The sequence below is a fragment of the Corvus moneduloides genome, chromosome 10 (assembly GCF_009650955.1).
Source record: "Corvus moneduloides isolate bCorMon1 chromosome 10, bCorMon1.pri, whole genome shotgun sequence".
In the NCBI taxonomy this organism is placed as follows: domain Eukaryota; kingdom Metazoa; phylum Chordata; class Aves; order Passeriformes; family Corvidae; genus Corvus; species Corvus moneduloides.
Genome location: NC_045485.1, coordinates 6,178,559 through 6,206,419, shown reverse-complemented (window position 1 = coordinate 6,206,419; position 27,861 = coordinate 6,178,559). Strand labels below are relative to the sequence as shown.

The 27,861-nt window shown below is 39.1% G+C and overlaps 1 protein-coding gene across 1 annotated transcript in view; it reads left to right on the top strand.

The window, feature by feature from the left end:
* Positions 1-27,861, top strand: part of PIK3CB (phosphatidylinositol-4,5-bisphosphate 3-kinase catalytic subunit beta) — a 56,480-nt gene that overhangs the window by 1,335 nt on the left and 27,284 nt on the right. The window contains 9 exon segments of the mRNA XM_032119254.1: positions 1,131-1,206; positions 2,294-2,418; positions 6,207-6,322; positions 18,076-18,261; positions 19,305-19,530; positions 22,189-22,412; positions 25,103-25,285; positions 25,529-25,699; positions 26,567-26,644. Of these exon segments, the coding sequence (XP_031975145.1) occupies positions 18,109-18,261; positions 19,305-19,530; positions 22,189-22,412; positions 25,103-25,285; positions 25,529-25,699; positions 26,567-26,644 (1,035 nt within the window). The 5' untranslated portion in view covers positions 1,131-1,206; positions 2,294-2,418; positions 6,207-6,322; positions 18,076-18,108.

Here is a 27,861-nt window from a genome sequence, read left to right as displayed (position 1 = left end):
GCAATTAATGCCCCTGCCCTTGCCCCTGAAATTTCTGTCCTCAAATACTGCTCTAGATGTAGTGAAAATCCATGCAGAATCAAATGTTATTATTGCTTGCAACCTGTTGTAGGATTCAGAAAGCTGAATTTGAGTGGCAGGGCTGCTGAGGGTGTGCAGGGATTGCAGACAGGCTGGTTGGGGGTTCATTGACTCCTGCAAACATCTCTGTAGATGCCACAAGGGCTTGTGCAGGGTGCTGGGTTTGTCTACACCTGCCTAAACTGCTGCTCAGTGGTTAGGCTAGCTCAGTTCAAGCCTTTGGGCCTCACACTCTGTGTCTGTGCACATGCACGTGTAGACGACGATTTCTTGGAAGAGGAGCACTGCTCTGTGACCATGGCTTCCAGTTCTTCATGTCTGTAAGCCACATGTAATGAGCCAGATTTAGAAAAGCTGCAACACTGGCCTGGAGGTGAAAGTGATCTGTGGGCCCTGGGAGGAGTTACATCTTCACATGGATGAGTCTGTTCAGTCTAAACTATTCAATTCTTTGTCACCAGCTTTGGAGCTGCTGAGCCAGCTGGGTAATCACTTGTGCCCTGTGTTGGATCGGAACTGGAAATGAGCTGGAAAGTGTTGCTCACTTGACTCCATGTTTGTAAAGCAATATAAAGCAAATCTAAGCACTTGTTTGTGAGTCATCTGAAACCATAAAAACACTGCTGTTTTTATAAGATGGTCACATGCAAACTTGAACTTTGTGCTTTTTGAACCGTAGAGTACCAGACAGAGCACATCTTCCAGCCCAGAACCTCTCCTAGGATGTTTTCTTAGTCTGCGCTTGTCATTAGAAGTGATCGGCACTGGCAGCCAGCCCTCGACTGCTGAGGGCGTTTGCAGGGTCTCCCATAGCAGAGACTTTGCCAGTCTCGATCTCAGCACACTGCCCTCAGATCAGAGAATGACTGGCTGCCAGACAGAGTGTGAGAGGAAAATTTGCTGTCTACGAGCCTTTTTTTGTTAAGCTTCTTTAACAGTGATGTGTTCCTCTTCTGCTTTGCCCAGAGGCATTTCTTTTGAAAGTGACAGAGCAGGAAAAAAACAGCTGAATCGTTCTGGGAAAATAAAAATAAATTATTTTTGTTTAGGTTTCTGTTTGTTGATCCTGAATAGTGCAGGTGAGTCCTTCCCATCTGGAACTATCTGTTTCTTGCTCCTTTAATGGTAAGTCCTTCATTTTCCAGGGTCATACATTCATAAGTGCCCACAGTCTTTTGCTCTTAAGTTTGACTTTATTGTAAGGACAAAAAGATTGTTATTCACCTCACAGCTCCAATCAGATCGAGTTCTAAGATACAATTAGTAGGAGGGTTACTGGGTTACTTAACCTTGAACACCATCAGGCAGGATACATCACTGTGAAAGAGGGACACACCCTACCCCCCCACCACCAGATAAATTCAAATGTCAGTAACTGACACCCAGTTAAAAAATCACTATGTTCAAAATAAAGAGTTGGTGAAAACTTGCAAGATCTTTTTGATACTGTCTTGCAGCTCCTGAAAGAAACTCAGCAGCTTGTGTAACCAAGTAAAAAAAATGATTCATTTTGAATCACATTACTCTGTGCTTGCGTGAGTATAATTTGTTTTAACCAAGCCTATTGGGCACTGAAGGGGATTTCACAGAAGTGAGCCAGGACTTAGTGAGGCAGCTCTCTGGGAGGAGTGAACAAGGCTTCCTCACACTGTGATTCATTGTACTGGGATACAGGGCTCCTGCCTTCAATCACCCACTGGATAAATGTAATTATGGTATCAAGTTCTTCTTGATGAAGACATAACTGAATTTAGCTTTAAATCATGTTTTTAACTGTTATCTGTTTAACTTAAAGAATAATATTGACCTATATTTTTAGTTATGCAAGAAAATGCTAAACGATCTTTCTTTCGCCCATCTTCAGGAATAAGAAAGGCTGTAAACTGACTTACAGTTCTGACATAGATGTGTGTTTTGAACTCATTTGGTGTTCTGCAATTTCTGTCTCTGCCTTTTTTTTTTCTTTTTCTGTGGCTGTTCTTGTGCAATGAGAACTTTTAGCTCTTTGCCTGTTCAGTTTTGGTTAAAAGATTTTGTGCAAGATAGGTGGGCTTCACATTTCAGAGAAGTCTGAGGCTTTTTAAAGGATATTATTGGTTTCTGACCAAGCACCAACACCTGGGAAAGTAGAACACAAAGAAGAATGCTGTTCTGTGTGTAACAGTGTGCTGTCCATTGTCAGTAAGTATTTTGTCTTTTGATATTACTGCAGAAATAAGTGCCACCTTTAAAAGGTCAAAACTGGTTTGTGCTGTTGAAGAGACTCTGGGTGCTGCACTGTCAGGATGGTGCTTATGTAGAGCTCTGCCATCTGGATCATCTTCCACACAACTCTAGGTAATATGTAAGAAATAGTTTTTTCAGATCTAGGCTTTAACCTGCTTTTTTAGCCTGTGCACTCAGGTATGCAGCGTGTAGAAGCTGGAAGTTGCTGTCGTTTAGGCAGATGTACACTGCTGCGAGTTTCTCTTTTGCTCACTGTTTAAGCTCCTGGATTTGAGTTGTAATGGCTTAATTACTGACAGTGAATGTTCTTGAAGAATTTTATGTCTATTGTTGTTGGAACTTAAGACTGAGGAAGACTGAGTTGCTTTATATGTTTCAATATTTTTTTAAGTTGAAGATATTTAGTGTATTTACTGATGTTTCTTTTGGGGTTTTTTTTCCTCCGACTCCAAAATGGTGAGTTTCTTCATTGCTACAGCAGCTAATTTAGTGTGATATTCACTTGTCCAGTCTTTAGGACTATTTGAGAGCATGAAATGCTCAAGACAGCTTTGAGGTGACCAAAGCTGTGAACCAAAAGCTTTAATACCCCAGCTGTGTGCTTCTGTGTGTATTGCTGTCCTAAACATCTGCTAGTGCTCTCCTGGTGTCTTTTGCAGTGCTTTCTTCCAGAGTAAGAGGTTTAATTACAGAGAAGATACCCAAGAAACGGCTATATGATGTATTCAACCCACTCAGAGTTCCTTATCCTGAAGTAAACCTGGAGCATCCTCTCCAACAAATGGATTTTTTGTGTACTCTGGAAGAATTGACAGAGCAGCCTGTCTGATGGGCCTAGAAATTGTTATAGAGCAGAAGACAATCGGGCCACAATTAGCCCAGTAATTTCTATGTAGCATCTTACATTGCTTATGAATGATTCTTTTTTTTCTTCTAGTTTTCCTTTTCTCTTTGTGAGTGGCCTGTTTCCTTGGCTTGTAATTGTTTTTCTCGAACATTAGATGCCACACAAGAGTACTTGGCAAAAGTTTCTTGTAGCTCTTCCCCCTTTCTTTCCTTGTGATGTAATTTTTTTTGGTCATATATTCATAAGTGTTTCTGTGGACATAGGGAAGTATAGAGTGTAGGTGGAGAACTGTAAAAAGTTTTACTGTATTGTCACAGGCATTTTGATTGCCACCACACAATTTTATGATTGCTGAATTGCCTCATAAGATTGTTAATATTTTAGAAAAAACAAGTTACAATTTACATCAAATCAGTATCTATGTAATGAGGATGTAATTAAAGGATTCATGAAAAGAATTATTTCGCCAAATGCAGTTTCTCATGCAGAAGTTACAAGCTGGAATGGAAAAGGATTTCTGTTGGGTCCTTGGTGGGTACTGTCAGAAGAAGTCATATGGGTGTGGGTCCAAGGTGGTTTGGTGGTGTGTTTTTCGCTGAGCTCACACCCAACAGACCCAGAAAGGGGTGGCTTGTAATGTCCAACTGCCAGTTCTCTTTTCCCATGTTCCCCAGAGAGGTGCAGTGGGGACAAAGATGTCATCATTAGAGAGTCCAGTTTGTGAGGCAGTTCCTTTAAGTCTTTCTGATCTTTATGCAGTTCCCAAAGATCATGCTGGCATGTTTCTTACATAGTTGGAGTCCTCAATGGCTGTTCATGGTCGATAAAAGGCCAGCAGAGTTTGTACTCTGTCTGTTGGGTGATACAGTCACCAGCCTTTGGAAAATTCTCCACTTGTTTGAAGGTGGAAGGTGTCCTGGCTGCCCATGGTGTGATCTGCAGTCCAGCGATACCACCTCTCTTAACCCCTGCTCTGCTGCTCTGAAAAACGGGAAGGGTTGGTTGGTGAGAAAAATAAGGCTGCACACCCTTGTCCTCTAATGAAGGGTTTGTTTCTCATGCTTGAATATAGTAGGGGGGGGGTTTGCCTGTGTGCTTTAGAAGTGGTTTAAGATCTCGAGGACTGGCTGATCCCCCACAGTTGGTTGTAGAGGACCAGCAGGAGGCCTGTTGTCAATGTTGTGTCTGAGCTGCAGAGACACAAAGTGCTGTGGGAAAAGAGGGTAAACAGGACATGGAGCTGTAGGGAAGTGAGAGACTGGGGTGAACATAGGAACTGTAATAGGAGCTATTCACAGTGCACTGGTTTGTTTAAGCTGTACAGTTTATAGACCCTGGATAGTTTCTGGGCTCCCACCATCTGATTTGTTATCATGTGTCTGGTTAGCCATTGACCTCTAGAAGTTTGGGATATCCAGCTTTCAGTCAAATAGTATCCTGCTCCTGCCACGGGGTATGGTACTTCAGTCACACACTGTGCCCCTTGTTTGAGGGGCCACAGGTCATGCAAGATTTCTTCCTTGGGTAGAAGTTCTGTTGTCATGCCTGTTAGCTAGAGTAGGATGCATTTCACACCCCCTCCTAAGATCCTGCCTGCTGGCTGGTAGCTTTTGATTCAGATTTTTCTGATTCCACAAGCACAAATATTGACGTGGCTGTAAAACATGAATTCCAGGCTGGTAGTTCAGCCTTGGTTCTGTGAGATTCACACAATTGCTTTGTCCTTGCAATTTCTAAATCATATAACGCTGTCTTCATTTTTCTCTAGTCTTTTTTGTGTGTGTGTTCCCTGCTGTAGGCTCCTAGACATTAATTATGAGAAGTTTCTGGACTAGCTCATGCCTCTAAATAAATCAAATAACTCAATGTGTGTGAATTGGCTTATTGCATACCAGGTGAAAACCCATTTTGGGACAAAGATGTCCTTTATGACACCTTTCTGCACCATAAGGTTGTTTTCAAAAAGTTGTGCATGGAGCAGTAACTTAACTTTTTTCCAGGCTTAAGCAGGTGGAACAGTAAGAATTTATCCCTCAAAGCCACTGAAGAATCCAAGTTGCTTCAGAGGGCTCTACGTGCCAATTCCCAGAGAAATCCTGCTCTGTGTGGGACAGGGGCAATGACAGCCCACCTTCCCTCCTGGTCACTGTACTGCTTTGAGTTCTTACAAGCACAGTGGGACTTACTTGGTGTGGTTTAGAAAAATAATTGTTTATGGGAAGTGCAGTGTAGTTACATGTCTTGTGCTTTGTGGCTTGGCCTACAAACCTGTAGATAACATCAGAGCAAACTGATAGCACTGCTTTGGCTCAAGGGGGATTTAAGTAGTTTTTGTTTATTGAGAGCTTGATTTGCAAGGTGGAGCTAATGAGGATGATGTCTTGGCTCTGTGGAGATGTTTGGCCCTGTACATCAGCAGGGTGTTTGTTGGTCAGAGACCTACTGAACCTTTCACATGTTGAACTCTATGACTAGGAAGATGGGATCACTTGTGTCATCAACTCAAATTCTCCATAGTAGAACAACAGATAATATTACACTCTTAAAAAAATGTCACCAACCTCCCTCCCACTGCCCCCTGCCCAAACAAACAAAAAACCTTCACCAAAATCAGCTTACAGCCCGGAGGAAAAAAAGAAAATGTGCTTAAGATAATGAAGGCAACTCTGTCTCCCTTTTTTTTGTCTTTAACTGCAATGGACATCTGCTGGTCTGATTCAAACTGAGTGCACAAAAATTTGAAAATATTTGTAGCAGTTAAAAAGGTTTTTGACTAATTCACTATCATACTACTTATTAGAATAAATGGCATATTCTAATTATTCCTTCCTTTTTTCCCTTTCTGGTAGCAGGGCGTTTGTGGATTTGACATTCTTTTAACTGTTAGATTGTGTAATCTGAATGTGGTGCTGTAGTATTTGAAGACAATAAAAAATAGTGTGATTAATTAGGTATTTCTGCACAAAAAGTTGTTGCAGCTTTTAAACCAAATAAAAATTACTGATTTTTCTCATTTGGTCAGTTACATCATGTTGTGTTTTGCTTTTTTTAGATCACATTGAGGTCATCTTGTGGAATCTTCTGAAAAAACAAGAGTAATAGGAAGAAAATGTTTAATAAAAGTATCTTCACTACACAGTCAGACTGAAACAGGAAAAGTTCATTGGAGTAAGTATTACAGGACTGGGGTTTTTTTGGCTTGTTTTCTATTATCTTTTGCTTGTAAAGTCAGCATGGCTATTAGGCTTTTATTGTGTTTAACTTTGTTGTAGTTACATTAAGAAAATAAATGGGTGGGTCCGTGCTCATTTCAGTTGATTGGCTGCTGATGGACTCATAGGTTCCCACTGAACCATCTTCCATGTTGGAAGTAGTTGTATCTTGTGAAATTTTAATGGGGTTCAGATTTTTCTCTTGGCTGCTGTGTATGCTGGCCATGATTTTGACCAGGGAGTTGTGTGGTATAGATGTGATTGCATATAAGCCCCTCTTTGCCGGCAAAAATTAAAGCACTGCTTGTATTTTCCAGGGAATTTGAAAATACACTTCTTTTTTGTCTGTTGCTCTCCAGTCATGGCTCTTCTGAGTGACTTTAATATTTTTGTTGTCGCTATTATTTATCCTGTATTGTAGCTCCATCATTCATCAAACTTGCTCAGGTTTTCAATTTATGAATCTCGGATACATCTTTTCTTCACTGTTTGTAGTTCACTTCTAGGTTTTGTGAATTCTGGGCTGACACATGTCATGGATGATAAAAGAAGCCTCTCTACCTAATGCAGGGACTTGCACCTTGCACAAAAGGATTGCACCTTTTGCTACCAGATAAATAAACATTTACATACTGATACAGTGTAATGCTTAATTTCTGTCTATTTCATGTGCTTGAGATGAGAAGTGTAATTATTTTTCTATCACTTTGTATTGGATTGTCAGATTCTAAAACATATTCTCCTTAGAAACTGGGAAAAAACTGCCTATGTCTGATGCATTTTGTTCATGCTGTGGGATTATGTGAATGTAATTCTGCAGGAGTCACTGGAAATACTCTTGAATGCCTGGTTGGGAATGAAAAATATCTGGCCATTAGAACTGAAGGGGCTGAGAAGTGTTTTTAACTTACAAGAAGTATATTTTGGCATATTGCTTTATTACCAAGAGGAAATGACTCCTCTTAGCTTCTTCTTTAAACACGGATGTGTATAGGGTGTCATAATTTGGTAGAAAAACGTCTGTGGAACCTAATCAGACAAGAAAAGCTTTTCATACTTGGTGTTTTTAGCAAAGTGTTTTTAACTGGCAGAATAACATGTTTGGATTGATTGATTTCCTCTCTTAAAAAAAAACACCATAAAATTTTCAATTAAATGTGGATTTAAAGAAGTTGATGTGTGTTAGTTCCCTTTCTCTAAGTACTTAAAAGAAATGCTACAGTTTTTAGTCAGCATATTTAAATTTGCATCAGTTTCTGATCTAGGCCATATGTCAAGTGACTGATAAATACTCATGTGCAGCATTCTTGTAGCACCTGATTCTGAATTATGACCCCTGAAGTTCTCAGGAGCTGTATTATGTGGAGTTATTTGTCTTTTACTGCCTTACTAGACTACACAGTAGAAATACAGGTACCTGTTCACAATGTCCCAATACAAACAAACAAACCAACCTATTTGCTGCTTGCACACTTAGTTTGACAAGTTAATTCTTGACTCTAGTAATCAAGTTACCAAAACAGATAGACAATAAAGTTGAAACTGAGCTCTCCAAACAAGTAAAATGAAGACTGTCTACTGGAGACAGCTTTAGTAATTTTAAATCGTTGTATTTAGGCTTATACCAGACACAAAACTTGCTCAGGTGTTCACTAATCAGTAAACTTGTGCTTCTTCCTTCCCCCCTCTTTTTTTTAAGAGACTCAGAGAATTCCATTGTTACAACTTAAAATTGATTCTGATTTTTCCTTTTTGGGGAAATGTTTCAGAACCCTTTTTTTTGTTGTTGTTTTTAGTTGGACATTTGTGTGTATTTGTGTGCATTTCAATCATCGCAAGGTATTTTGCAATTGGAATTTTTTAAGTACTAAGAGCATTAAAATAAAGTTTGAGTAGCAAATTTTGTGAATCACAGTAGCAAACTGTGAATCTCTATTCACAGTTAAAAAGCCAGGTGGAGTTCTCATGAAGTCTTAGAAGCAGATGCTGAATCTCTCAGCTGGAGAAAAGTAACTCCAGGAGCAGTCAGCCAAGGACTGACCGCTGAAGGGATGCTGAAGGCTCCAAGGGTAGCTGCATTTCTGGGATACTGTGGAGCCTCCATCCATGGAGTCTTGCAAAATTATGTGTGCACACTCCTAAGAAACATGCTTTAACTTCAATGTTGGACCTAATCTTGGGACCAGCTGACTCCCAGAGGTCCTTTTCGGGCTAAATAGTCTGTAATTCCTACATAATCTTGAATATTTTTGGTCCTTATGATGAATGGCCCGGGCTACTTTTGTCTTTGTTACCTTTAACTTTGTGACAACAGTGTCAATTGTGTGGGATTTTTAGGATTGTGTTTTTCTACCAAATGGCATTGTATTTCAACTTGTCTTCATAAATGAGTGTCATGAAAAAGGTACATAAAATACATCTAAATATTTGCATTAGAGTTGAATTGTTTGATTTTCTTCAGTGCTTGGTCAGCATTGAACAGTCCTGTCCATGTAACAAATGGCTGTGAACAGCCACCTCTGAATCTGTGTGATAGGGGTGTTGAAGCTGGTGCTGGAAGAAAAATAACTGCAAAAATCCAGACTAGATTATGTAAGAAACAGACCCAATCAGGAAGAATGTCTGGCCTGATGAAGCATGTAAAATTTATATTTTTTTCCATTAAAGGGCATCTTTCTACCTTGTAGGATCCGTGGCATCTCTGTATGAGACTTAAGCACAGTCTGCTCGTGTGATAGCTCTGTGTTTTGGTCTGTGTGGCCTCCTTGTAGGTGTAAATTTCACTCATTAATATTCAACTGGTTTTAATTGCTTCACTGGTTCACCTCTCTGTAGATCCATGCAATCTGTCTGCTGGAGAACAACCCTCTTTCTTAGAGGTTTTGATCAAAATACGAGAAATAATTAAAAGGTGAATCTTTTAGTCCCTGTGTGAAGAGGTATCTACTTACAGGAAAACCTTAGTTTCTGTTTTAACTTTTTTTCCTTATAGTAGCATGTCATCTAGATGTAACATCTTAATAGCTGAAGGAAACAGTTGGCTGCTGGTGAGATTTGATGTTGTAGGTCCATTTGTACAATTCCAAAAGAGAGGAATTTACATTTATTTATTATATAGTAACTATATAAAATTATATAGTTATTAAATTAAAATTATATATAATATATATAGTAAAATTTATAACATTTATTTATATAGTAACTATTTATATATTTAAATATCTTCTAAGTGGAATGTTTCCTTTGTGTTTACAGGGGAATAAAAAAATTTTTTTGAGTGGTAGAGCAGGCAAGGAAATACCAGAGAGCAGAACTAATACTGGTTTATTATTTCCTAGTTTTGTTGTCAGACAAAGAAGTCTGGTACAATTCTCGTTTAACAATGGGGGGACAGGGCACCTACAGTTTACTTAGTACAATAAATCAATAAAAGCACAGATTATTAATGCATCTTTTCAGATTCATGACAGAGAGATTGCATGATAGTTCTAATAATAGCTTGGACTGTCAGAAAGCCAGGCCTTAAGGCTGTAGTTTTGCCTACATTTTTTGAAATGATGTTAAGAGCTGTCAAGTGGCCAGCCAGCCCTGAGGCTGCGAGAAACTGCCACTCTATCACTGCTCTTGCTTCTCCCTGCACCCTCACCGTGCTGGCACAAGCACTGGTGCAGCTTTATGGAAGCAGCCTGACTTGCCTGTGTTAAACTGACATCTTTGTTCTGGGCTATGGGTCACCTCTTCTCCTCCTTTCCCATTCAGTCTGACCGTCCAGTCCTCCTTCTTCCCTTGTGCCCCCTCCATTCACCTTTTTTGTTAAGCTTGGTTTTGTTTGTTTGTTTAAAATATCCATGTGAGCATGCCATCATTTAAATGCTTAGTCTATTCTTGGAACTCAACATACCCTAACATTTCATGCTAGCCTCCCTCTAGTCCATAAAGTATCTACAGTGCTCTGCAGTGCCAAAGGGAGTTATCCAGGTTGTGAACTCACCAGCTCTAATCTTTGCCCAAATCTTTAGTCTCACCTTTCTGTCCTGGAGTGTGCTATACTGAATGCATTGCCCCTCGTGTCAGGGCCTACTCTGCCTGCTGCTATTGAAAATTTTCCAAAATATCTGAGAGAGCTGTTTAGAAATGCTTCTAAAGGTGACTCTACCAGATGTTTTCTCACAGCCCAGTTGACATAGAATACTGAATAATTGGCCTGGGCTTTTTTTCCTTTGAACGCTTTTACTTCTTGTCCCCCTGACTCTGTTGGTCAAGGTGTCAAATTAACTGTTACTCATATGACAGTGCTTTTCTAATCTGCTGTTTTCTTCCATTCCTTTATATTCCCTCCCTTCTCAATCATGCAGAACTGCATTCCAGTGAGCTGAAAGGGAATGTTTTCTCATAGTGTCCCCAGCTTCAATGCGATTGAGTGACTGGATGCTTCTTAAGACAATTTCACACAGTAATATCGAAATGTGAAAGGAGTTTTTCTTCTCCCTACAACTCACTTGCACAATTCAAAAGGATGGCCTGAAACTCTTTATTTATATTTAATGTATCTATGCAATAATTTCAAGGTAGCGTGGAGGTTGGCTGTGAATTAGCTGTGAGAAGCTGATATGTTACTGTTTTGTCTTCATTATGAATTATGTGCTGCCTGTGAATTGTCAGAAGTCTATCAGAAGCCTGGGACTTAAGTTATATTCACTTACTCAGTTCATCATGAATATTCTTTGAAGGGAACAGCAAATGTGTGTATTTGCCTGCATATAAAGTAACAGGAAGTAAGATTTTCCTTCTATCCTCATTGTTCAAGCCAAATCTGTAAGTCTTCTGAGTCTGGAATACCATTTTAGTAGTGTCGTTCTCTACATGTAGACTTGTTTTCCAGGAAAAAAAAAAATCTGAAGACAATCTCATTCACAGCTAGTTTTAAAACTATGCTTTCATTGAATTGTAGAATAATTTTCGTAAAAAGGGAAGACTAGAGTTAATCTAACCTAACCATCTGTTCAAATGAAGTTACTTAAATTAAATTTTAATTTGAAACCAGCTAACATGTCTGCATTTTTTTCATATTTCTAAGTCCTGTGTAAGTCAATTACAAATTCAGGTGCTCAGCATTTCTTGAAAACTGGGCCACTTTTATTTAGATGCATTAATATCAGAGCAGAACCTACATTCATTGTGGGTTTGAAATCCTGACTTCAGTTTTAAAAGCTTGGTGCATAATGGTATGGGTTCACCAGAGGAATAAAGCTACAGGAGATGAACAGGCAAGATAATCAGGGATCTGAGATAAAAAACCCTAATGAAATTATCTTTGTTTGTGGAAAATTAGCTGTATTTCATGAGGAGAATGAGAGAATCTGGACTTGATGGCTGAGAGACCACTCTTGGTACCAGTGTGAGCACTGTGAGGGAATGTGGCCTTTGAAAAAGGCCTTTTATGTTTTCTATACATAGATATTTTTAGAAAACTAAATGGTGATATTTTTGTTCTGATTTCTGGAGGAACCCTGACTAAACGGACATTTAATTTTCCATTCCATAGGGCCAGCTCATGTGGCAGTTGAACTAAACTGCTGGGAAATATTTATAGTACCACATGATCTTTAAAAATAACTTTCCAGGCTACTTTGTAGATGTCTTGAATTCTTAAAATCTTTGCTATTGTAGATAGATACCCATGACATTCGTGGAGTGGAAAGAGCTGATTTAGGCATTTGTATTTATCATCAAGTTGATTGTATTTTATTTTTAGATTTGGAAGCAGTTTGGATGGAAATTCACCTATGCAACTGTAGAAGGCTGGAACCTTAAGTGGGTTCACTCTTTAGGGCTAAATAAGAATTCCCATGGCACGGTCTGCAGTGGTTTCCATGGTCAGCAGTGGCACGCATTTGAGTTGTCAGTGCATTGGGTGCTGGTTTTAAGAGGGTCACTATTGGTCCTGCATGACCTCGGAGGGGTGGATAGAAAATACAGTTCTTAGTAGCACATGCACTGCTTGGCATAGGTGGTGCTTGCTCTTGTCACGTTAAACCTTTAAACCAAATGTCGGCTGTAATTCCTCATTAACCCTGATGTCACCCTGCGCCCGCTGCCAGAGGGTGAACAGGTCGGATGAGGGGATGGAACAGGAGCAATGAGGAGATGGAACAGGACTGATGAGTGGAGAGGGCTGAGCTGGTGCCCGAAGTGCCTCTGTCACAGCCTGTGGCAGTCCCGGGCAGCTCTTGGACACTGCCCTGGGCTGTGGAACAGCTCCCGGGAATCTGGTACAGACTGAGGAGCAGAAGAGGATGTAGTTCTACAGAGCCATGAACTGGCACTGATCTAACGCATATATTTGTCTTAAATGTCTTCAGAAGAAATGTTTTCAATGTTTTTTTAAAACTTTTTTCTAAAGGCTTTGTAAGTTTCAAAGGACATAAGTCTTCTTGCATGTTCAGACTCCTTTTCCATCTTTCTACGAGGCTTTTTTCCCTTGTTTGTTCTCAAATATTTCATTTATAGCTTGCTCATCTTTTTATAGTACTATATGTTTACGTAGCTAGAAAAACGATTACAATGATTGTGTTGTGTAAGTGCTTAGTGTTTCTCCTACTTAGACTACGTGATATGCTGCTGCTGTTTCCTAGAAAATGACTGTGGTCAGATTGTCATCTCGTCTGTTCTGGACAGTAAGATACTGTTTAAACAGTGTTCTTGTGTGTCTGAATGGGGTGGCCCTTTTCACTACTGCAAGACTTTTTTTTTTTAGCCCCTTGACTGCCACATGACAGAGCAAGCAGTAGATAAAGAGCTGTATTGATCACAGTGGTGGTTGTCTTGGATGTGGTGCTCAACAGTTGTAACAACTTATTACATAAAGCAAAAATCTGGATAAGCGCAGTGCCTTTAGTTTTTGCATATCCAAAACAAGTTAGCTTCTGATATGTCCTTTATGTAAATATTCATGGCTTTAGTGAAAAAAAAGTAAATCCAGCTTTATATTTAACTTGATGAGCTGTAGATATTTATGTGCCCCTAAAATGCACCTGTGTTTAGAAGAGGTGGTATAAAAGGAACTTATTTCTTAAGGAAAATTACTTTTTAATAGATAAGTAACCCTCCCCTCCAGATTTTTGCCATCTGTTTGGGATGACAGCATACTGATTTCACCCCGAGAGAACTCTGACCACATTTCAGAGGTGGGTGACATCATTTCAGATGTAAGATAGCTCTTCTCAAGACTTTTCCAAAGACAAGATTTTCTTTGTGCTCAAGAGAATAAATGCTATGAGAGATAACAGGACATCAAAATTTTCCTCTAACACTGCATTATACGTGTGTTTAGTATTATCACCTTCTTTGCAGCTACTTTTACTTGTGTTTTATTAGTATTCTTCTGGATTATAGTTCAAGATAAAACACTGAATGTTGCATTGGATTTTACGTAGATGTTCTTTTAACAACAGAAACAGACCTCAAAGGATGAGTGATAGGGGATTTGTGGTGAGTTCACAAGTAAAGGATTTAATGACAGCATGAGTTTTCATAATTGCTGCATTCTTCAAAAAGTTGGTTTTAGAAGAACTTATCTGATGCAGATAAATGCTTAGTGTTGATGACAATTCAAGTGGATTTGGTCTTTTTTTAATGTCTAAGTCTTTTGCTGATATCAATTATTTTCAAAGGAGAGTTCATTGCATTGTTACTCCATGTCTCATTTTTTGCAGTGCTCCAGACAGGCTCTCTCTGAGCATATTCTTGGGCAGCTCTTAATTTCAGGATAACCTTACAAACTCTCTCTCATGCTTACCCTTTGTATCTTCTTGGTCGGTACTGTTTCACGTCAGATCTTTGCACCTCCTGGATTTAATTCCTGTACATATGCCAGTTAACTACCCAACAGGGGTAAAACTGATTTCACCAGCTCTTTCCACAGTGGAGTGAAGCCTTTGCAGCTGGGTGGTCCTGGGCTCTCAGTGACGTCCTGAAGTAGTCACCATGGATTTGAGCTTGACACAAGATAGTCTTGCCTGCCCTCCGGAAAATGGGTGGGTGGTTTAGTAAGAGAACACAGCTCCAATTTGTAACCACAGCTTCTGAAATCCTACTGATCCTTTAGTCTAAAGAATAAGCCTGGGAATGTTCTGAATGCCTGGGTTTTGTTAACTGTTCCAGTGGTTCTGCTGGTGGCCAACACTTGCTGTGGAAGTGTTGCCTACATTTTTTTTTCCAAGCTAGTTTTATACCTACTCTGTATAGCCCAGGATGTATGATTCTAGTTCTGTTTTGGTTAGGGGGAAAACATGAATGGCTGTAATTCACATAAAAATGTGTTGCTTACTTTTGACTGTCATCTGTCCTTAAACTATTTTAGAAATCAAGGAAGAAGCAGCCTGCTTCTGGTAGCCCTTTTTTGTCTTTGTTTTTTCCTTTTTTCCTTTCCCAGTGGTCTTGTTGGTTAAATGATGAGATGTACTTTTGTTGGGAAGTGAGGAGAAATCTGTAAGGTCTTTTGGCTTCAGGAATAAGGCTATTAGCACCAGAGCAAATTCTTTTGTCTGCCTAGAGATGGCAAGTCCTTTAAAAACCAAAACAGCAGCACCCAATTGAGAAATCTTTTTCTAGGGCTTCTTCTTTGTGTACGTTATATAAATAAATACCAAGATGAGTGTTAAAATTTCTTGTTATGCAGATGTTTTACTCATCTGTGTTTGACTTCTTTCCATTAGTATAAGCAGCTCTGGCAGAACTGCTGATATATTAAAATACAAATTGATTAAGTGAGTGAGTGTGTGGGCACACACATATATATGAATCTGAAATTTGCAGGTTAAAGCTTAGAGAAAATTTACACTTTACATGGGAAGGTTTGAATGCTGTCTGTCAATACTACCTGTAACTTAGAAAAGCATTTTGTACTGGGCTTTGCTCCTGTGAAATTCAAAGTCATTGATTAGACATTTGAGTAGCCAAGGTTAAGTGCTGGTTTAATTACTTCCTTCTTTTGTATGTGAAGTTGTTGTTACTGTGACAGTGGGCAGGAATAGCTATGAGGTTAACAGCCTGAAATAGCTCTTTATTATTATTTTAATTGTTGGTTTTTTTCCTTTAGCTGGAAGTTGTTTAAAATGTCTCTGGTGTTGTTGCTCCCAATCCAGATGGCTTTTTGCCTTTGTTTCAGTTCCTAGATGTGATACTGTTAGTTAGTCACCAGTGCCACCACACATGTCACAGTTTGGGGCCGTGACTCATCTCCAGAGCTGCTGTGGGTTGGCCATCTTGTGTTTCTCAGGATAAAAACTGGTTCTGTCTTGGCCCCTGTGATGTCAGCTCTTGGGGCAGAAACAGGGTGCTGGCTGCAAAACACACTGACCTGCTTCCTTGAGGAAGGAAATATTAAGTAAGTGCCTGAAAGCAAGAATAGCTTCTCAGCATGCTCAGATTGGCTTCTCTTCCCTTTTAAATTGAAAATGCAAATGGAATTTTAAAAGATTCTGGTGTCTGTGTTGGAAATCTATAATTATAAACAAGTATCTTACAAGAACTTTATGACTCTCTGTGTTGTGGTGTCTGGAGCAGCATTTTTAAGTCTTGTTTCTTTGAATATTTTAAACTCTTATTGATGCACTAAAGTGGTTTCAACAACTGCAACTGTGAAAAACATCTGAAAGAGGATGAAAATAGAAAAGACATGCTGAATTAAAGCAGGAATGAACTGTATACAGAATAACTACATAAAACAGATTTCCTTGCTGCTGTACCTGTCCAAGTAATGCTTTCTAATGGAAATACCTCTTTATTTTACCTTCATGACCACACAAAATAACTGAAAACGTGTATGCATCCAAGTATGAAAGATGTATAGTATTATTATTTTTTGCTGATTACTAATTTCAGTTACAACAGAGTTGCAACCAGGATTTTATGTGTACAAGTAACTGGATGGAGGCAAATGAATAGTATCCCATTAAAATAGTAGCTCATTGAAAATATACTGATTGGTGATGAGGAATTACACATTTTGTCTAGAGTTGTTTTTTGGGTAGATGTTGTGTTATTCCAGTAATGTAGTCTGTACTGGGTGTAATGATGGGGTAACATTTTATTTCTTTCCTTTAGACAGCTTAGAGCTCACACCCCATGCTAAACTTCTCACATCCAACAATGAATGGATGGATTTGTAAACTGTGGTAATTCATATGAAATACCTTCATATCTGATTTGTTACTTGTACCACACCCCCATCTCCTAGTCTTTTTTTTTTAATTCAATCTGGTCGGTGTAGCGGACTTTCTTGGAGGAAAACATGGACAGAATGGTGGTAAAACTATTATTTGGTAGTGATGATGGTAGGAGCTCCCTAACTGTTGCTTCTATTGAGGAAAAATACATTTCCTTATGTATTTACGCTTTCTGAAATTTAGAGGTGTTTTATTTAGCATTAATGAAAACTCTGCTATATTTTTATTTAGAACAAACAAAATATGAAGTGATCCATGTATTATTGCAGTTACAAGATGTGTTGGCAGCTTGTGCTGGTCCTCGAAGCTTTGCTAAGGCCAAATGGAAAGGTGTTGGAATGATTTCGGTCTTGTTATTCAGTGTATTTATGTGGCAGTTGGAGGTGGGACTGGAGTGTGTTGTCAAATACCTGAGGCAGCTTTGAACTGGCAAGTTGATTTGTGTGCTGCTGGCACCATCTATTATCCATTGTAGGGAAGGGAATTCCCAATTAAAATATTGGAAAGCTGTAAGTGGAGTTGCACATTCTGACATACTGTTACAAATGGTGATTTCCCACACCTCATGCTGGCCAACAATAATTTGGAAGATGTAGGGGTAACTTGTCTACTAAAGTGCTTTACAATAGTGTTTTACAATGCCATCCCTTTGTCAGCTGAAGAGCATTGTCTGGATGAGGAGGAAGGTACATGATTACGTGAGCTGTGGCTGAAGGGAAAATTCAGCTTTAGAGAGTGGTAATCAAAAAAGATGACTTGGAAGGTTAGAAAAACTGGTGGTAGCATTAAGAATAAATAAAAATGTCCTGAAACACAGAGGACAAGCAGTCAGGAAGCCAGTGTAGTGAGCTGAAGGAGATCACAGATAGGGTTTCCTCCTACCCTGCAGTGGGTGGAGTTCATAGAGGATGGTCATTCTCTAAGGGTGAAAACAAATTGAGGTTAGTGTCTTTAGAGGAAAATGTCACTTTCTAGTAGAGTTGAAGAAATTTTTCCTGCTGTTAATACAGACTTTCAAGTTCAATATGTCACTGGCCACATTTGTGGACAACTAACAGGAAATTTGCAAAAAATAAAATAATGAAACTGATAATGAGTTTTCATATGAAATATTGCCATGCTTCATCCAAGAAGTTTACTTTGGTTGTGTTTTACACTGGAAAAGGTTTAGAGAAAACTTGAAATTAATTTCGAACTTTGTTGCAGCTAACCGCTAATTAGTTTTTTCTCTTATTACTTAGTTTTAATGATATAAACATCTCAACAATAGCCCTTTGCCAGGTAAATACTTTTATTATATTAAATGACATTCATGAGTAAGAACTATGCTTATGTGTTTGCAATACTGGCATTTGAGACCCCAGAGTTGTAAGCTGAGCTGCTCAAAGCAGGCTTATGTAAACTTTCCAAGGACTTTAAAATGTGTGTCTAATTATAGAAGGTTAAGTATACTGAATTTTAGGGTTTTTTTTCCCCTAAGGCCATGTGGTTATGATATTATTGAGATTCCATAATGCCTCCTGCCGTGACAGACAGCCTTGACATCTGGGCAGTGGATTCACAGATTGGTGCTGATGGCTCAGTATCTGTGGACTTCCTGTTGCCCACTGGAATCTACATCAACCTGGATGTCCCTCGAGATGCCACCATATCTCAGATTAAACAGGTAATACCAAATGGGCAGTTAACTTAAGTTTGGAATGAGGGCTGTTTCTGATTTTGACATGCCCTCTGGCAAATCAAGTAATGAATTTTAGCAGGCATAAAAATAAGGTACTGAAGGCACGTGCACAGCAGACTGACTGATAAAGAAGTGTGTGTATGTGGGGGTAGCCCTGGGTTTGGGCAGATGGCAAGGTGTGGAAAGTGGCTTCTTGCTGATAGTTACAGTTCAGCAGAGATTATTCTAATAGTTCTATAATAACACTGTATTGCTGCTCTAAACCTTTTTCTAACACATCAGTAATCCATTGTTTGCTGATCTAACATTTCTCTGATTAGTGTGTCTGATTAGATTTTTAGTACAGAAGTCACAGATTGGGCTCTTGCTTCTGTTGACTGACACCAAAGAGAATTGCTTTAAAAACTGTGACTGCCACTTCTTAAAGGTTTTGTACAAATTGGATCATCACTTAAAATGTGAGGGAATATCCAAATCAAAGGAAGGGGAGAATATAAGGAAGTGACCACAGACACTAAAAAACAATCTACTGACCTTTGATCAGATAATGGCCATGTGAGGACATTTGGAAAAATTACTGAGGAGTTAAGTAGTGAATGAATTACAACACAGACTAACCTACTCCTAATATAATAAGTGATTTCAAGTGATAAAGAATTTAAAAACAAATGTGTAAATAGCAGCAGTAAGGGACTTGAACTAAGCTGTCTGGTTTTCTCGATGCTTGTGGCACATGGAAACTTAACATGCCATAAACAGGTACTATTGATATTCAGCTGTTTTCCAAAGAAAAGGAATGCTGATCCTAACTACAGAGGTCTGTCCTGGAAATCACTCAAGATAGAGACTGAAAGCGAGTCAAAGTAAACATATAATGATATATAGTGATAAAAATTCTCCAAGTTAGCAAACATGTTTCTTTAATATTTTTTGGGAACATAAATGGAAATGAATGTTACCTTCAGTGCCTTAAGATATGTCCCTGTTTTCTGGTGTTTTTTTCATTTATTTCTTTATTTTCATTGCAGCTGTTATGGAAGCAGGCACATTCCTATCCACTCTTTCATCTCCTTATGGAGATTGACTCTTACATGTTCTCATGTGTGAATCAGACTGCCGTACATGAAGAATTAGAGGATGAAACACGGAGGCTTTGTGATGTTAGACCCTTTCTCCCTGTCCTTAAACTAGTGACAAGGAACTGTGATCCAGGAGAAAAGTTGGATTCCAAAATAGGTGTCCTTATAGGCAAAGGTAATTCCATTTGATTTCTTTTAGAAATGAGGTTAAACTTTGTTGTGTATGAGGGTCTTAATTGGGCAGGTAGTAGATTTAAAAAAAAAAAAAAGTATTAAAAATTCAATATTTCCCTTTGTCAAACAAATATTGATATAGTTGTAAAGAATTGAAATACTCAAGATGAAACACATGAAAGCTGTTTAAAGCTACTTTCTGTATTGCATTTCATCATTGTATTGTATTACTACATCAATCAAGAGCAAATTTTATTTTGTAGATGAGGAGAAAATATATATTATTGTTATTACTAAGTGAAGAAAAGCATAATCCTTGAACAGTGTTACCAGAAATAACCTACCAGCAAACTGGATACTCAAAAGGAACTAGAAATTATTGTGATTTTATTATACGAGGTGTCTGAGTTGATTAACAATGATTCTTGTTTTTACTCTCAATTGTGACACTAATTTTCATCAAACAATGAAAAGCTATTTTTAAAGGTTTCACAGTAACTTATTCTTGATGTTATTTCAGAATTTTCAGCTTTTAAATCTACTCTGCTTGGTTATACAATCAAAATTGACAGGGTCATATGAGGTCATATCTCTTGTTTTAAAACAATGAGCCATTGTTAGGTCTCTTATAAAGACTGCAGGTTTTGTTTAGATTTCAGCAGTACACTGTCTGCCTATTTGTTAGAGCTGACAATGGGAACAGTTGTCAGTTAACCATTCAGACAGATTCTGACAGACTCAGAGAGATTCACATTCTGTGATTGAATATTTGGCTTATTAGAGCTGTGTGAGACCCTGCCTTATGCAGCCCCTGTTCTGTACCTTAGCAGGAAAAAAAAATGTGTTCCTGTCTGAGCTTCTAAACTTAGTGCTTTATTCTCAAGAGGTGCTTGTGTGATTTGGACAATGTCCTTCAAAGTTCAGGAGTAAAGATAAAGACAATTGCAGGCCCTACACATCCTGAAGTACCAAAAAGTCACAGCTTTCCATTGTATCATAGAAACATGGGATGGTTTGGGTTGAAAGGGACCTTTTAAAGGTCATCTCGTTCCACCCCCCCTGCCGTGGGCTGGGACATATTTAACTAGATCAGGTTGCTCAGAGCCCTGTCCAATCTGACCTTGAACATGTCCAGGATGGGGCATCCACCACCTCTCTAGGCAATTGGTGCCAGTGCCTCACCACCCTCCTTGTAAAAAATTTCTTCCTTACATCTAATCTAAACCTATCCTCTTAATTTAAAAACTCCCTAGAGCTTGCTTTTCTTCAGGCTGAACAACCCTACCTCTCTCAGCCTGTCTCTATTGCAGAGATGCTCCAGCCCTCTGAGCCTCTCTGTGGCCTCCTCTGGGCTCTCTCCAGAAGGTCCATGCCCCCTTTATGTTGGGGACCCCAGAGCTGGGTGCAGCACTGCAGATGGGGTCTCACCAGAGCAGAACAGAGGGACAGAATCCTCTCCCTTGCCCACCTGCCTTCACTGTTTGTGATGCAGCCCAGGACACGTTTGGCTTTCTGGGCTCTGAGTGCTCATGGCCAGGTCATGTCCAGCTCATCCACCAGCCCCCCCAAATCCTTCTGGGCAGGGCTGCTGCCCATCTGCTCATCCCCCAGCCTGTGGTGATACTGGAGGTTGCCCTGACCCAGGTGCAGGACCTTGCATTTGGTCTTGTTGAACCTCAGTGGGATTCCCACGTGCCCACTTCTTGAGCTTGTCCAGGTCCCTCTGGATGGCATCCCATCCTTTGGGTGTGTCACCACACCACTCAGCTTGGTGTCGTCTGCAAATCTGCTGAGGGGGCCCCCACTCCCTCTGTCTGTCATTAATGAAGCTATTAAATAATACTGGTCCCAATGCACCCTGAGGGACACTGCTTGTCACTCGTGTCCATTGGGACTCTCAGACATTGACCATGACCCTCTGGATGTGACCATCCAACCAATTTCACATCCATTGGACAGTCCACCATCAAAAACATCTCTTTCCAATTTAGGGAGAAGGACATTATAAGGCCTTACAGAAGTCCACGTAGGTGGCATCCACAGCCATTCCTTTGTCCACTGATGTAGCCTCTCAATCGTAGAAGGCCACCAGGTTGGTCAGGCAGGACTTGCCCTGTGTATTCTTTCATTACATGTTTTGGAAAAGTAACTACTGGTCTTGTATTGGTAGAAATTTCAGTCATGTCATTTTGATTTGAGTAGATGATTTTCTTTTTTGACTTTTAAATACAAAAGGGACGATGTCATCTTTCTGGGGGATTAAAAACCCCCATAGCTTGCAAGCACTTCTGCTCTGTGGTCTTTATGATGCATTTATTGTGCTTTTCTTTAATTTGCTCTTGTGAGGAGAGACTTAAAACTTTCCAAACTACCTTGAAATCAGGGTAAGGTTGGATTTTCTGCCTCATAGTAACTAAGAGATACATTGGTTCTTAGTGTTTAAAATAAACACTCATGTCAGGTTGCATGGGAATTGTGTAAGGAACTTTGGAAGTCCACTGATGTACAGGACAATGTAGAACCCAACTCAACTTTGAGTACCCATTTTGGATGGGATGGCTGAAGGAAACCACCTATGTCACCTTAACTTAAAGACAGTAACGATTTGAATGGGATATGTGGGCCCCGTGTATCCTTTTGCTTCCTTGAATTCTTTCAGGTCTCCATGAGTTCGATGCCTTACAAGATCCTGAAGTGAACGACTTCCGAGCTAAAATGCGGAGAATCAGTGAGGAAAAGATTCAGTCACTTGTGGGTCTCTCCTGGATGGACTGGTTGAAGCACACTTACCCACCAGAGCAAGAGCCTGTAATCCCAGAGAGCTTCCAAGATAAACTCTATAGTGGAAACCTTGTAGTGGCTGTTCATTTTGATAACTGTCAGGTAGGAATGGTTGCTCCTCATGTTTCATGAGCTGTTCTTGATCCAGGACTGAATTAACATGGGATTGCTCAAGGATATAAGTGACATAGAATACTTACATTATGGTGTTAGCTTTAAAAAGTAAAGTCTTTCACCAGGATACTTGACTCTTGAAAGAAAGTGAGGATGTGAGCCTATGGTTCAGAATGGAGCTTCTAAAGTCTAATTACAGTTCAACTTCTAAAGGCAAAATGTACAACTTGTATCTTCTATATTATTTCACGTTTGTTTAAATGTAAAACATGGTTCAAAGTTGTCAGGACTTTTTTTTGCCAACTGTTCCTGTGTTGCTTCACTTACATTCAGTTTTAAGCTCAGTTCATCAGAGATTGCTGGTAATTGGGAGGCACCATATTCAACACACTTCTCTGTAAGTGACTCACTGAGCATCTTTGGGGTTGATCTGCTAATAAGATTGAGAAATAAATTCTAAAAAGGAAGAATTAGTATTCCCTTAACTAGAAATGCAAGTAGAAAACTAAAACACTGAGATTTAGCTTTTTGTTTTAGGCTAGCAAAACCATAGTTTATTTTTAAAATAAAACCCCCTTTAGTTTCTACCAGGAAATCCTGAAATATTTTAGCATGAGTTTTTATGATGTTGAAGTTGCTGTGACTCTTGCTTGAGTCCAGTATTCCCATTACCATTTTTTGCACTCTGTTCTTTTGGATAACCATGAATGATCAGCATTGGAAACCTTAAAAATCTTACCAGTGTGTAAATACATCAGGCTAGATTTTGGTGTCATTTTGACCCAGGTGCAAGATGTTGATTTTCTAATGATTCAGATGATTTTAGTTACAAAGCTGAATTATTTCTAGTACTATCCTTTTAAACTTTAAAGGTTTAAAATGGTACACACATCTGCCTCTGGAAACACTAAATGTAGAGCTGAAAGCTAAATTTGGGCACCAGTAACACCAGCTGATGTTGGATGCATAGGTGTTTTATGACAAAACTTTTTCCAATCCTCTTCAGCTTAACAGAGAACTTGTAGTTGTCCAGGAGTGAGATTCTGTGTGTTTGTCAGCTCTTGATTAAATACTGTGTCTATATGCATATGCTGACAGTACAAAAGCAGTGCAAAAGTTCATGCTGGTGCAGAATGTATTTGCCTGCCACTGTAATACCTTAGGCTGCTGACATTTCAGATGTTTCAAATGCTTCTGCTGCCAGCTCTGACCTTCAGTGCTATTAACAGTTCAAATCTGATCTGCTTTTTAGAGCAGCAAACTCTGTTCCAGACTTTAATATTTGCACTGAGTATTGGAGTCATCCCAGGAGAATTAAATAGGAAGGTGTGGGGACTGTTCTGTCAATTCTTTCAGCTGCAAGATTGAGAGAAAGAAATATTAAAATACTTTTTGTCTAGAAGGTGTGGGTGAGCTGTAAGAGGCTACATGGTTTGTCTCTGGAGCAGGGAGAGACTGATCCCCATCTCTGTGACACATCTGTTAAGCTCTACATCTGGGAAACAAGGCAGCTGTCAGAAAGTACCAGCTTCCTGGGAAGAAAAAGTGTTATTCCCTGTCTACTCACTCCCAGTTATGGCAGGAGAAGAAAGCCTTCACACTGCGTCAGCTTTCTGAAAGGGGGAAGCTGTTGTGAACCAGGCAGAAACTGAGAAAATACAGAATTAATTTAGCGTCACTCTGCAGAGTTTACTTGTTCCGTTGGGGCAGCTTGGCTTCTTACCAGTCTGTATAAATAAAGCACAAGTCAAAAGAATGTAAGCAGACAACACTTCCCATTTGTCAACTACTGGGTTTAGGATGCTCACATTTTCAGAACTGGGTGTGTAAATAAAAAATAGTGAAACTTAAAACAACAAAACCACAGGACCTCCTGAATCAACCTTTGCAAATAAACCTGTGCAAAGCATAATGCAGTAGATGAAGGGAGATGAAGGATTTCACAGAAGATCTTTTACTTTAGGAAACTTGAAATTAATTTAAACCTTCTTTTTAATTTACAAAAGAGAGTTAACTTCTTACCTTTATCTTTTTAGAACACATTAAAATTAGAGATACTTTGGAAATAGGTTGACAGCCTCTAAGGGTTTTGATTTAAACATTTCTTTAAAAATGCAGTCTTTCCTGTTTGGGTCAGAATGCTACAGTGTTGGCTGCTACTCTGTTTTCTGCTCTCCTCCCAGTGTGGTGGTGGTTTTCTACATAAATCACATTCACAGCTTCTTCTACTTTCTTACTTGAAGCTTTTTCTTCTGAGTTCAGTGATACTTAGAAAGAGGATAACTTGCTAGTGGCCAGAAGGATGAAAATTAACAATCTAAGTACTGCTAAATACTTTGAAATATATCATGATTTATTGTCTCTCTCATTCAGCGTTCCAAAATACAGCCTTCTAGATCAATACATTGCTCTAGTCTTTAAATCACTGCTAAATCAAATAAAGACCTATGTTTTTAAATGTACTTCTGATAATATAAAAGTTTGGGAATTAACATCTTACAGCTTTTAGGGTGTCTATTATTTTGATTGCCCTGAAGATACAGACTTTAACTGTTAAAATAGTCTGGATTTAACAGTTATTTTTTTCTACCTGTTTTATTATGTGTGCTGCAATTTTAGCCTTGTGTGTCTGACTATGACAAGTTTGACCTTCAATGTTCCTGTTTGTGTTTTGTTAGGATGTATTTAGTTTTCAGGTGTCTCCTAACATGAATCCCATCAAGCTGAATGAGCTGGCAATCCGAAAACGTTTGACTATCCATGGAAAAGAAGATGAGGAAGTTGATCCTGCTGACTATGTGCTGCAAGTTAGTGGAAGGCTAGAATATGTCTTTGGTGATCACCCATTAATTCAGTTCCAGGTACATGAAGTTTTTTGGAACTTGGTGTAACAATTCTCTGCTGCCTTGGCCAGAGGCGCTTCCTCGCATCCCATTACTGAAGAGTAGCACCTCCCTCCTCATGTCTGCAGCCCTCTGCAATTGTAAAACACATGTGCACCATTCCCTTTGTATCTCTGTAATGAATTCTTTGTTTCTTTAGTTTGAAAGTTGCTGTAGAAATAGTCTGCTGGCTGGTAACAACTGTTTTCCGTGGGTTTTCAGTATATCCGCAACTGCGTGATGAACAGGACTCTTCCCCAGCTGACCCTGGTGGAGTGTTGCACCATAAAGAAGATGTGTGAGCAGGAGATGATTGCCATAGAAGCTGCCATAAACCGAAAATCCTCCAACCTTCCTCTTCCTCTGCCACCAAAAAAAACAAGAGCAACAACTGTAAGTTCATGGGGAGAATGTCTGATACCCAAAGGGAACAATGACTCGTAGAATATAAATCACAGTGCCTGGGATTTGTGCTGTGACCGCTATATTCCAGTGTAGGTCACCTGGGTCAACTCAGAGCCTCCTGTTGCTTGGGAGATTTACCTCAGAAACATCAGACCTTGAGGCTTTTTGGAAACTTCTTACCTTCCCTCACCTCATCCATCCTCCTTTTCTCCTTCCTGCGCCCCTCTTCCATTGCTATGGATTCTACTTTTAATCACAACCCAGAGGAGCAGGAATAATCCGTCAGCAGCAGCTGGAGAAGTTACTGCAGAGAACTGGATTCTCCAGCTCCACTGCTGTGCATTGGCTTCATTCCCTTGGGCAGGAGTGGCTGGGATCTCTTGTATTAGCCCAGACATCCTGCATGGCATTGCTGCTGCGCTGATGGCAACTTTTGCCATAATATACAGCTGACTTTCTTATAACCTGGTGCTTCCTTTACTGCTAAACCTGTGGCCTTACTGCACAGCTATAGCCTGTGTACTGTCACTCTAAGAAATGTGGACAGGTCTTTGCTCTATTACACACTCCGCAGTTATTCAGAATGAACAACAAATTTGAAGGGTTATTCTGAATTGTCAGCAGGTAGTACATGATGTATGTTCTCATCTCCAGCTCGCTCTCAGCTGAGTTTTTACTTTGTCTCCTCTTGTAGCTGTGATAACTAATTTATCTTTTAGGATTTCAAATTTATATTTTTTAAAATGCATTTTTTGGTTTGTTTTTGTGACTTTTTCTTAAAATGCTTAGCTTATGAAATAGGTTAGAATGTTACAGTGGTGAAGAATGAACTTGTATCTTTGTGTCTTTTCTCAGAGTGTGTGGGATATTTCCAACCCTTTCAAGATTATTCTATTAAAGGGTAATAAACTAAACACAGAAGAAAATGCCAAAGTAAGTAACTATGTCTAGTATCAGAAGACATTCTGTTTATCATTTTAATGATTTTCAATGCTAAGTGAACTCAAAATTATACAGATTTCAGTGCAGCAGAAGTGTAATAAGCATTTTTATTTATTCCCAGTTGCATTGGTTGCATTGGTCAAAATCTGGCTTTACTGCTGAAGTATTCCTTTATTGCCTGAAGTTAGATATGTGCATTGGAACACTGCAGTAATTGTGGCAGTATGACATAGGTGTTCATTGGTACTTGATTTCTTAAAACATGGCATCTGTAAAGTGCTGATAGTGGTGTGAAAAGAGCTTATTTAAAATAGGCTGTCATAAATACCTGACACAAATAAATTAAATATTAAATGTTTTAAAGTGCAACATGAGTATTTTTGTAGTCCTGAATATATTCTGTATATTTGAACTTGGACTGTGTGCTTCTATACAATCTGTCTTTTATTTTCTACACATGAGGAACACAAAGAAAGAAAGCTGGAGTATCATTTCCTGTAAAAATATACATGACTGGGCTACTGACTGTTGTACAGACCACAAGTTGTTAACACATGGGAATTTATTGCACAGCTACTTTAATGCTTTACACAACACTTGCTTGTGAGGTAGAACAACATTAAACTCCTTTATTTTGTTTAGCAATCAGTAAATTGTGTAACCCCTATTGTAGATAAGGAAGATACCCAGTTAACCATTGATATTTGCTGTTTCATGCTTTATTCAGGATAATTGGTGCATTTTTTTTCATTGAAAACTATTGTTACAACCTCGTTGTAAATTAGTGATCCTACATTTTACTACACAGATAAATGAGCCATAGTTACATTTTACTACCTGAGACACTGTGATTGTGGAAATGGATGGCTGCAAAACCAGATGGTTCCCCCTTCTTTGTCTAAACCATTATTTAGCTAGTTCCAATATCTTCTTAACTCTGTTCTGTAGACTTAAGTTTTTAAAAGGAAAGATAAAAGAGATGGTGGATTCTGGAAGCAGCATAGCTATCAGGAGTTTCTAAGGTGATTTTTTAATGCTTAGAAAAGTGACTTTTGGTTAATTTCAGTATGCTTTTAGGGGAGAAACAGTCAAAGTATTTTCTAAGCTTGCAAAGAAACAGGAAAAATGGGCAGTTCTTTTGTATTGGCACCTGTGGGCACCATCTCAATGTTATTTAGTATTTTGAATGCTTTTTAGTCTTGAAAAAT